This window comes from Phyllobates terribilis, unplaced genomic scaffold, assembly GCF_046119375.1.
Source record: "Phyllobates terribilis strain yellow unplaced genomic scaffold, ASM4611937v1 Scaffold_1__5_contigs__length_1240528914, whole genome shotgun sequence".
NCBI classification, from domain to species: domain Eukaryota; kingdom Metazoa; phylum Chordata; class Amphibia; order Anura; family Dendrobatidae; genus Phyllobates; species Phyllobates terribilis.
Genome location: NW_027362761.1, coordinates 892,294,091 through 892,306,188, shown reverse-complemented (window position 1 = coordinate 892,306,188; position 12,098 = coordinate 892,294,091). Strand labels below are relative to the sequence as shown.

Genomic DNA, 12,098 nt, shown 5'->3' with positions numbered 1-12,098 from the left:
TATGATAGTCTGCAGTCACTTTATGTGACTACAGACTTGTGAATCCTTACAGCGCGCATAGTGCGTGAAAGTCAGGATTCTCTGGTGCAAGTGGCAGTCCTATGACCACTGCTGGCCACATTCCGACTAGACGTGCACACCTTGCTCAGTTCAGTTGTATTGAGCAAGGCCATGCTGGAGAATCCTGACAGCATGCTCTGTGCGCAATGTGAGGCTTCACAAATTTACAGTCACATAGAAACTGCAGGCTTTCGTGCTAAACCTGAACAATCCCTTTAAAATGAAAATTGGCTATCGTAAGTTAGGTTAATAAAATATATTTTAATACAAAAACAACAATTGCAACAGAAAACACAATTTTATTGTTACTTTAATTATATCCGTTATTTTATGGCAAGAAATATATACATGGTGTTTATTGGTACAGTATATTGCAACATTACAAAAGATGATAAAAGAAAACCACCATGGTGCAACCTATTCTCACATGGTTTTGTGGAAGACAGAGTTGATCTACAGTACTATATCCGCATTCCATGCTATATATAAATGAAAAGTAAAAAGAAGAACTTTACATCATACACTATATCTAGATGCTGACAGTGAAACCACTTCTAGATTAAAGATGTACAGAAAAAAAAATTATTTTCACAGAATTGAATTGGCAGGTTAAATGGCTCGTCACATTATGATTACATAAGGTAGAAAATGAAATGCTTATTAGCATACTAGCAGTACATCCAATATTCAACATTAACAATTTAAAGAGTCTTTTATTATGATATTCACAAAAGTGGAATGATACAAATTCAAAAGACTTATCGGTATGTGGCGTACAGAAGGAAAAGAAAAATTGAAAAGTCTCATGCACACGTGAACTCGAACTGAGCAATGGAATCGAACATACAGATGTATGAAGCAGTGAGACTATTACTACACAACTACAAAACAAGAGCAATAGAGCACAAGGGCATCTGAAATTAAATCTCTATAGAAAAATCATCATCTTCCTACAATATTATTCTCAGTGCCAATATAATATGGATTGTATTGTACATTGGATAAGTATAAAGTTCTAGCAATTACTGAGAATTTTTTTCATCTTCTTACATACAGTAGATAGTTAGCTATTTTGTGTAACGTAACCATTAGAATGCACATTCATTACAACACACAATATCTAAATTGTACTGGAATTTGGGACTATAACACAAAAATACATCATTTTGTGAGAGGAATAATTACCCTGATTGCAAAATTTTTCTTTCTCTATTATCAAAAAACACTTATCACCCGTTCATACTTATCTATATACTATATAATAATTAGACAGAAATCCTTGGTATATATAAAAATGTGTAATAGATACTTCTACTAGAAATTCTAACTTGTTGAACATAATATAGTAGTTACATTTGTCAGCATTTACCGCATATTGATGGAAAAGTACTTTCGGCATTTGATCATAACAAAGTACTTTAAATGTTCCTAACTAATTACCTGCAGTGATGAGGATTTAGGTCTGGCTTGCTCAATAAATATTTCCACCTGGGATGTGATCAACAAATAAACTAGTGTGACCAACTAAAAAAGTAAAAAGGTTTAGCTTTTAATTAGTATAGCGGTTGTATTGGCAAGGTCAGATATGTCAAAACAAAAGAATAGTTATATTGTCTTCCGTGTAAGCAAGAGTCATCCTTTGTGGGATGTTGAGATGAAATATGAAAAATACAACACACAAAAGCATTACACATGGAGACATTCTGTGCGCAAATAAACACTTGTAATTAGGACACAAAGGAAGGATGCAGTTGGTCTAAGAGATACCATCCAGTTGTCTTGAGTGTTTACAATAAAAGGCTTGCAAGGCTTAGATTTAGCTACAAGGGAAAGAAAGATATGCTCGAGTAAGTATCAGAACAGAAAACTGACAAGACGTAGAAGAAAAATATAAGATAAACGGAGTCGTTTTACATAATCACATTTAAAAAAATATTTTTTTAAATATGGTCATGATGAATCAACTCGAACCATCAATCACTAGGTTGAAAAATGTAGTATGTGACACTCTATGAAAGTGCCCATTGTTGTTCCTACATACCGGAAATAGTCAAAGCACCAGCATCATCAGCGGTGGAAAGGCAAATGCAATAATAGGTCAGTTTTAGAAGAAGATCAGCACTATTATTATTTAGCTAACCTTTATGTTCTACAAGGAAATTCGTACCTACAGGTCATGTACCCATGATCATAAGACACACCGGAGGCTCAATTTGGTCACAACAACATGCCTTGCTGTCCCAAGGACATCCACTGTAATTAGATAACCCTTACTTGGGTATTGTTGGTGACCCAGAACGGTGGAAGTGTACATTCTGCCATTTCCCATCACGGCGGTGCCATACACGGGTTTCTTCAGACTGCATGGTCTTTGGCAACCCAGTGTTATCCATATATTGGGTGAGTCGAATGTAAGCAATGCAGGCAGCATCTTCACCAATCAAGTGAACATGTGGGTTCAGGATAATAGTATGAATTGGCTTGTTGCTCTTTGATAAAGCTACAAATAAAATAATTAGAACAAACAATGAATAAATGTGTAAAGTCGATCTTTCAGAATACATATTACAAATAATACATGCATTTATTCTGATAAAAGGAAAAAAAATTCAAATATCTAGAACAACAAGGTTGTAAGACTGAATGTGAAGCAAAAGTGGAACCATATTCTTTTAGCTAGAAAGTGCAGTATGTTTTAACAGCTTGCCAAACGTCAGAGGCTCTGATTCATCAAGACAGGTGATTATCGGTCTTGAGGAGGAGGCATGGTGGAATCAAATGCTCACAATTCATAAAGAGGTACATGTCTCTCTATGAATCAGGAGTGTTGAAGAGTGGCAGGCACACCTGTATGCCACGCCAGAAATTTTACTCCAGTCACTGACTAGAGTAAGATTTCTGAAAGCCACTGCTAGTCAAGAATTAGACAAGTCGTTTTATTATACTTCCTCAGCGCCACAGTTCCACCCATTTTGGTGTAGCTGGGAGAAAGTGGCGTGTAAAAGCCGAGAGAGGTTTTTGTGCAACTCTGAGTTGCACCAAAATTTTGCAACTTTTCAAAGCAATTTATACCAGAATTTTGGCAGAATTGCTTTGATAAATTCAGGCCATAGAGAGATGCACTCTTAAGGCTAAATTTGAGTCTACAAACATTAGAAAATCACTAAAAATTAACCAGAATGCCCAATGGTGCAATCACCCTGGAAACACCAAAGATGAACTGTACAAGCAGTGACACAAAAAGTGTAATCAGCTTAGCAAATCACTGTATGATTGGTGGAGGTCTAAATTCTAGTGCCCATGGTAAATACAACTGAAAATAAATTTAAAAAAATAAAATAGTTAAAATAAATCTTCTCTTTTTCAAACTTTTTGCCAAGGAAGTACGACTGCAGCATTACATTATACAGGGTTTGTTTGTATGTCTGCATATGAGATGAATCATATTAAATGCTAAAAAAGAAATGGAACATACCATTTTCAAAGTAAAATCGATGGAAATCCATGCCTTCCACAAGATTTCCAAGAGCTTCAGGCTCAAATGACGTAAGGCCAGGATCACAAATCTTTCTGCAAATTAAATATTAAAATATTAGTAGAAATATTTCAGAAAATCAACTATACAGTCTTGAAAGATGATCAGGGACAAATTACAATTTTCAAATTAACCAATTTAACAGTTTTGAAATAATTTACAGACAATGTAAAGTAGAACTGTACTTGGAGATACACACTTTACGCTAGCATGGCTGTAGAGAAAGACATGGGCCGCACATTCAAAAATCATATGTTGGTTTAATGCTGCAAGGCAAAAATTTACAAAACTGAACATGAGGTTCTTGGGTTTACCATTCTGAGTAGACTGTATGAAAGCCCATTACCACGTCACTGTGAACCTCTCAGTGGGTTCCTAACGTTTTATAGCCTTAAAGGTGTGGCATCATGCACCAACCACCACAGCGACAATGCACCAGCAGGGCATGCGACCTGATGCCTCACAGCACCCGTCCTGCAAGAAAGCTTCCCCATGACCACCCCACAGGCGCCACATCAACAATGGCCGTCACACAACACCAACACCTTCCACAAGCGCTTAGACTGAATGGAGAGAAAAAATAGGCAGAACCCCCCCTCTTATGGTCTCCTGCTAATTGAAAACGCCTGTGCCAAATGGGTTGGAGAGGTGGTTAAGGCTATAAAAGTTAGGGACCCACTGAGAGGTTCGCCATGACGTGGCAGTGGGCTTCATACAGTCTGATCAGAATGATAAACTAAGAACCTCATGTTCAGTTTTGTAGGTTTTTGCCTCGTGGCATTAGATTAACGTATTATTTTTTTATTTGAGCACTCCTCCCATTTGGCACAGGCGCTTTTAATTAGCAGGAGACTGCAAGAGTGGCCATCTGGCCTTAATTTCCTGATAGTACTATATTTCATATTACTATTTATTTTACTGTATATTGTTTCGATTTTGGCTAGCACAAGATATCAATCTCTGTCATATGCTGGGGCAACGGTGTGACATTATATACAGAGATTCTTTCTACACCTTTTATCTATTGTTTTTATATCTTTTTTGTAATCCAATAACAATTATTTTGACTTTACTCTTTGGCATAATACTTCTTTTTTCTGTAGGTGTACATTTAAATTCAAAACTCTGAGTGTAAAAAGTGTAGTTATGCCGAGAGTCTTGTGTCCATAAAATTTCACTATTGGAAGGTTTTGCTATCTTTCTTCCCCTGTTCTTGATCTAGGAATCAATGAAGGATACGAAGAGTAGTTACACCGTAAGAGTTTTTTAATCCATTTTGTGTTTGTCCTGTATGCAATTTGTAAGAACTATAAATGCTGGAAAGTAAACTGAATTTGTAGATAAGTGCCCTTACTGTGCTAGATGTCCTTTTTACACATAGGATCTATTGAGGATGACCAACTTTTTGCTGAGGCTATCTATATCTGGGACACATTTTCAACAACAAATCTATGAAGTTATGTATATACACACACATATTTTTATACTTACAGATATATAACTAATGTGTATATATATATATATATATATATATATATATATATATATATATATATATATATATAGATATATAGAGAGAGAGAGAGAGATATTCATATATATACATATATATACAGTACAGACCAAAAGTTTGGACACACCTTCTCATTTAAAGATTTTCTGTATTTTCATGACTATGAAAATTGTACATTCACACTGAAGGCATCAAAACTATGAATTAACACATGTGGAATTATATACTTAACAAAAAAGTGTGAAACAACTGAAAATATGTCTTATATTCTAGGCTCTTCAAAGTAGCCACCTTTTGCTTTGATGACAGCTTTGCACACTCTTGGCATTCTCTTGATGAGCTTCAAGAGGTAGTCACCAGAAATGGTTTTCACTTCACAGGTGTGCCCTGTCAGGTTTAATAAGTGGGATTTCTTGCCTTATAAATGGGGTTGGGACTATCAGTTGTGTTGTGCAGAAGTCGGGTGGATACATAGCTGATAGTCCTACTGAATAGACTGTTAGAATTTGTATTATGGCAAGAAAAAAGCAGCTCAGTAAAGAAAAACGAGTGGCCATTATTACTTTAAGAAATGAAGGTCAGTCAGTCCGAAAAATTGGGCAAACTTTGAAAGTGTTCCCAAGTGCAGTTGCAAAAACCATCAAGCGCTACAAAGAAACTGGCTCACATGAGGACTGCCCTAGGAAAGGAAGACCAAGAGTCACCTCTGCTTCTGAGGATAAGTTTATCCGAGTCACCAGCCTCAGAAATCGCAGGTTAACAGCAGCTCAGATTAGAGACCAGGTCAATGCCACACAGAGTTCTAGCAGCAGACACATCTCTTCAACAACTGTTAAGAGGAGACTTTGTGCAGCAGGCCTTCATGGTAAAATAGCTGCTAGGAAACCACTGCTAAGGACAGGCAACAAGCAGAAGAGACTTGTTTGGGCTAAAGAACACAAGGAATGGACAGTAGACCAGTGGAAATCTGTGCTTTGGTCTGATGAGTCTAAATTTGAGATCTTTGGTTCCAACCACCGTGTTGTTGTGCGACGCAGAAAAGGTGAACGGATGGACTCTACATGCCTGGTTCCCACCGTGAAGCATGGAGGAGGAGGTGTGATGGTGTGGGGGTGCTTTGCTGGTGACACTGATGGGGATTTATTCAAAATTGAAGGCATACTGAACCAGCATGGCTACCACAACATCTTGCAGCGGCATGCTATTCCATCCGGTTTGCGTTTAGTTGGACCATCATTTATTTTTCAACAGGACAATGACCCCAAACACACCTCCAGGCTGTGTAAGGGCTATTTGACCAAGAAGGAGAGTGATGGGGTGCTACGCCAGATGACCTGGCCTCCACAGTCACCAGACCTGAACCCAATCGAGATGGTTTGGGGTGAGCTGGACCACAGAGTGAAGGCAAAAGGGCCAACAAGTGCTAAGCATCTCTGGGAACTCCTTCAAGATTGTTAGAAGACCATTTCCGGTGACTACCTCTTGAAGCTCATCAAGAGAATGCCAAGAGTGTGCAAAGCAGTCATCAAAGCAAAAGGTGGCTACTTTGAAGAACCTAGAATATAAGACATATTTTCAGTTGTTTCACACTTTTTTGTTAAGTATATATTTCCACATGTGTTAATTCATAGTTTTGATGCCTTCAGTGTGAATGTACAATTTTCATAGTCATGAAAATACAGAAAAATCTTTAAATGAGAAGGTGTGTCCAAACTTTTGGTCTGTACTGTATATATATATATATACACACATATACAGTATATATATATACACACACACACACACAGTGCCTACAAGTAGTATTCAACCCCCTGCAGATTTAGCTGGTTTGATAAGATGCAAATAAGTTAGAGCCTTCAAACTGCAAACAAGAGTAGGTTTTATGAACAGAAGCATAAATCTTACAAACCAAAAAGTTATGTTGCTCAGTTGAATTTTATTAAATTTTAAACATAAAAGTGTGGGTCAATTATTATACAACCCCTATGTTTAATATTTTGTGGAATAACCCTTGTTTGCAATTACAGCTAATAATCGTCTTTTATAAGACCTGATCAGGCCGGCACAGGTGTGTGGAGTTATCTTGGCCCACTCCTCCATGCAGATCTTCTCCAAGTTATCTAGGTTCTTTGGGTGTCTCATGTGGACTTTATTCTTGAGCTCCTTCCACAAGTTTTCAATTGGGTTAAGGTCAGGAGACTGACTAGGCCACTCCAACACCTTGACTTTTTCCCTCTTGAACCAGGCCTTGGTTTTCATGGCTGTGTGCTTTGGGTCGTTGTCTTGTTGGAAGATGAAATTACGACCCATCTTAAGATCCTTGATGGAGGAGCGGAGGTTCTTGGCCAAAATCTCCATGTAGGCCGTGCTATCCATCTTCCCATGGATGCGGACCAGATGGCCAGGCCCCTTGGCAGAGAAACAGCCCCACAGCATGATGCTGCCACCACCATGCTTGACTGTAGGGATGGTATTCTTGGGGTCGTATGCAGTGCCATCCAGTCTCCAAACGTCACGTGTGTGGTTGGCACCAAAGATCTCGATCTTGGTCTCATCAGACCATAGAACCTTGAACCAGTCTGTCTCAGAGTCCTCCAAGTGATCATGAGCAAACTGTAGACGAGCCTTGACATGACGCTTTGAAAGTAAAGGTACCTTACGGGCTCGTCTGGAACGGAGACCATTGCGGTGGAGTATGTTACTTATGGTATTGACTGAAACCAATGTCCCCACTGCCATGAGATCTTCCCGGAGCTCCTTCCTTGTTGTCCTTGGGTTAGCCTTGACTCTTCGGACAAGCCTGGCCTCGGCACGGGAGGACACTTTCAAAGGCTGTCCTGGCCGTGGAAGGCTAACAGTAGTTCCATAAGCCTTCCACTTACGGATGATGCTCCCAACAGTGGAGACAGGTAGGCCCAACTCCTTGGAAAGGGTTTTGTACCCCTTGCCAGTCTTGTGACCCTCCACGATCTTGTCTCTGATGGCCTTGGAATGCTCCTTTGTCTTTCCCATGTTGACCATGTCTGAGTGCTGTTCACAAGTTTGGGGAGGGTCTTAAATAGTCAGAAAAGGCTGGCAAAAGAGATCTTTAATCCACACATGTGAAGCTCATTATTCTTGGTGCCTGAACTACTTCTTAATACTTTTGGGGGACCAAACAGAATTCTTGTGGTTTGAGGAGTTGAATAATAAATGACACACTGAATTAACTTTTAACGTTTTAAAAAAAGAAAAAAAAAAAAAATTTGCTGCAGTGCATTTCCCACTTCCAGGCTGATCTACAGTACAAATGTCACAATGCCAAGTTAATTCCGCATGTGTCAACCAGCTAAATCTGCAGGGGGTTGAATACTACTTGTAGGCACTGTATATATATACACACACATACATAAATATATCTATATACATACATTTAATATATATTATACAGTCATGGCCAAAAGTATTGAGAATGAGACAAATAGTAATTTTTCCAAAGTTTACTGCTTCATTTTTTGTAATGGCAATTTGCATATACTCCTGAATGTCAAAGAGTGATCAGCTTAACAGCAATTACTGTACTTGCAAAGTCAATATTTGCCCAGAAAATGAACTTTAACCCCCAAAACACATTTCAACATCATTGCAGTCCTGCCTTAAAAGGAGCTGCTAACATCGTTTTAGTGATTGATCCATTAACACAGGTGTGGGTGTTGATGAGGACAGGGCTGGCGATCAATCAGTCATGATTACGTAAGAATGACATCACTGGACACTTTAAAAGGAGGCTGGTTCTTGGTATCATTGTTTCTCTTCAGTTAACCATGGTTATCTCTGAAGAAACATGTGCAGCCATCATTGCACTGCACAAAAATGGCCTAACAGGGAAGAGTATCGCAGCTACAAAGATTGCACCTCAGTCAACAATCTATCGCATCATCAAGAACTTCAAGGAGAGAGCTTCCATTGTTGTCAAAAAGGCTCCAGGGTGCCCAAGAAAGACCAGCAAGCGCCAGGACCGTATCTTAAAACTGTTTCAGCTGCGGGATCGGACTACCAGCAGTGCCGAGCTTGCTCAGGAATGGCAGCAGGCTGGTGTGAGTGCTTCTGCACGCACTGTGAGGCGGAGACTCTTTGAGCAAGGGCTGGTTTCAAGGAGGGCAGCAAAGAAGCCACTTCTCTCCAGAAAAAAACATCAGGGACCAACTGATATTCTGCAAAAGGTACAGGGAGTGGACTGCTGAGGACTGGGGCAAAGTCATTTTCTCTGATGAATCCCCTTTTCGATTGTTTGGGACATCTGGAAAACAGCTTATTCGGAGAAGAAGAGGAGAGCGCTACCACCAGTCTGGTCTCATGCCAACTGTAAAGCATCCTGAAACCATTCATGTGTGGGGTTGCTTCTCAGCCAAGGGAATCGGCTCACTCACCGTCTTGCCTAAAAACACAGCCATGAATAAAGAATGGTACCAGAATGTCCTCCAAGAGCAACTTCCCCCACCCGTCCAAGAGCAGTTTGGCGCCCAACAATGCCTTTTCCAGCATGATGGAGCACCTTGCCATAAAGCAAAGGTGATAACTAAATGGCTCATGGAACAAAATATAGAGATTTTGGGTCATAGAATCATAGAATCATAGAATGGTAGAGTTGGAAGGGACCTCCTGGGTCATCTGGTCCAACCCCCTGCTCAAAGCAGGATTCACTAGATCATCTCAGACAGATGTCTGTCCAGCCTCTGTTTGAAGACGTCCATTGAAGGGGAACTCACCACCTCTCGTGGCAGCCTGTTCCACTCATTAATCACCCTAACTGTCAAAAAGTTTTTTCTAATATCTAATCTGTGTCTCCTCCCATTTAGTTTCATCCCATTGCTTCTAGTCTTTCCTTGTGCAAATGAGAATAAAGATGATCCTTCTACAATGTGACAGGTCCATGGCCTGGAAACTCCCCAGATCTTAATCCCATTGAGAACTTGTGGTCAATCATCAAGAGACGGGTGGACAAACAAAAACCAACAAATTCTGGCAAAATGCAAGCATTGATTATGCAAGAATGGACTGCTATCAGTCAGGATTTGGTCCAAAAGTTGATTGAGAGCATGCCAGGGAGAATTACAGAGGTCTTGAAGAAGAAGGGGCAACACTGCAAATATTGACTTGCTGCATTAACTCATTCTAACTGTCAATATAACCTATTGGTACTCATAATATGATTGCAATTATATTTCTGTATGTGATATAAACATCAGACAAACACTAATAAAAACCAGAGGCCAGCAGATCATGTGAAAATATAATTTTGGTGTCATTCTCAATACTTTTGGCCATGACTGTACATACATACACAGGTCTATAGATACGTATATAGTTTCATTATATATAATTTTATTATATATAATATTGTACAATAGATATTTTAAAGCATATTATCTGTAATGGTCAAATAAACTGATTATTATTCTATCTGCACTTACGTATAGGCTTCAAAGTCTCCATTGTTAATCGCTTCAATTAGTTGCTCAGTGACTTTGATGATTTCCTGCTTGCGAGCTAAACAAAAAAAAAGGTTTTAATTGAATGGCACAGAAAACATAGGTACACTGCAAGACAAACAAAAAACTAAAACTATCTATATAAAGCGCACATTTAAAATGTGGACTAAATGTTAGCATAGTGAAGATCTTCTCGGCTTAGACTGAGCTACCTGTGAAATTATCGGGTGACATCTACAAGGTCATTATATTACAACTGTACTGGACTCTATTCTATATACCAATGCATTTATACCTTTCTGTTCTCTTTAGTGAAGAGTCTTCCATCCACAAACCGATGACGACAGAATCATACAACTCATCTCCAGTTGTATTTGTGCCATAGTTGAGTTTACAATAGAGTAAGATACGTGCTAGCTTCCATACAATTACTGAGAATGTGATAGAAATGAACCTCAGACACAGACAGAATTGCTATTTCTGGATGCAAAGGCATTTTATCAGAAATATATTTTGCGTAGCGTGGAAACAATAATGTGTGTCTATACAGAGAATGCAATAAGCATTCCATTAAAGAAAGTGGTGTGCTCCTATGTAACTTGAAATATCAATATTATAGTGTATAACAATTCTTACCTCCATCAGATAACCATTTACCAAGTTTTGCGTTTCATTCTTTTTTCGTGGCTATCAATGCGTCCTCATTTTTTACACAACACAAAGAAAAGATCTTATTTATATTATGGGATTATCGAGTTGATCACCCTGGGACATTAACTCTCTCTCTTCAATACCTACAAGGCCTAAGCATATAATTGTAGCAAGATTGTACTCCATTTACCTAAACACAAGATGTGCTATAGCCTAATGTCAACATTTTAAACCAATGTGAAATCTACATTAAACTGGACCTTTCAACTCTCCTGATGCTACACAAAGTAGCAGTGTGTTTCAGGTGTGCATTAAAATACATCCTCGAGTGTGTCTGTAATTAACTCAGATGTTGCCAAAAAACCTATTAGAAGCTTCCAAGCACATGACATTATATGGGCAGTCCAGAATGGTTTAAAGGCATAGTAATCTTAGTGTATGTAAACTTTTGACTTTGCAGCAAGTAATAAAAAATGCCTTAAAACATTGTCTCTCTCTCATTATTCTGGCATTTTGCAAATATTAAAAATTATGGTAATTCTAATTAACCTAAAACAGGAAAGGTTTATTCTGATTTCATGTCAGATATTGAGAAAAACATGCATATATGTCTTTTTATATAGTGTATGTAAACTTCTGGTTTCAACTGTATATTGTAGTAAACACTTGTATTCCCTACAAAATAACAAGATCTCTATATTAAAAGTAACTGGTCATGTACAAAAATGCTATTTACCTGCAGATATGGGGTTAGTTTTCAGGGAAACAGTTTTAAAATGCTGTTTGCATTACTGGAATAGTGGCTACAGGGAGAAAATGAACTTATATTCTCCTTGCAGCCACTTGCACCCAGTCACCAGGGCAGTGC

General features: G+C 38.6%; 1 protein-coding gene across 13 annotated transcripts in view; it reads right to left on the bottom strand.

Annotated features, from left to right (window-relative positions):
• Positions 1-339: 339 nt before the first annotated feature.
• CAMK2D (calcium/calmodulin dependent protein kinase II delta) overlaps positions 340-12,098 on the bottom strand; it is a 330,223-nt gene continuing 318,464 nt past the window's right edge. For 12 of the 13 annotated variants that reach the window (XM_073639974.1, XM_073639984.1, XM_073640000.1 and 9 more), the window contains 3 exons: positions 10,562-10,637; positions 3,536-3,630; positions 340-2,560 (listed from right to left, as the gene is read on the bottom strand). In XM_073639974.1, coding sequence (XP_073496075.1) covers positions 2,331-2,560; positions 3,536-3,630; positions 10,562-10,637 — 401 coding nt within the window. In that variant the 3' untranslated portion in view covers positions 340-2,330. The remainder of the gene's footprint in view (positions 2,561-3,535; positions 3,631-10,561; positions 10,638-12,098) is intronic. The other variant, XM_073639954.1, reaches the window with a different exon arrangement.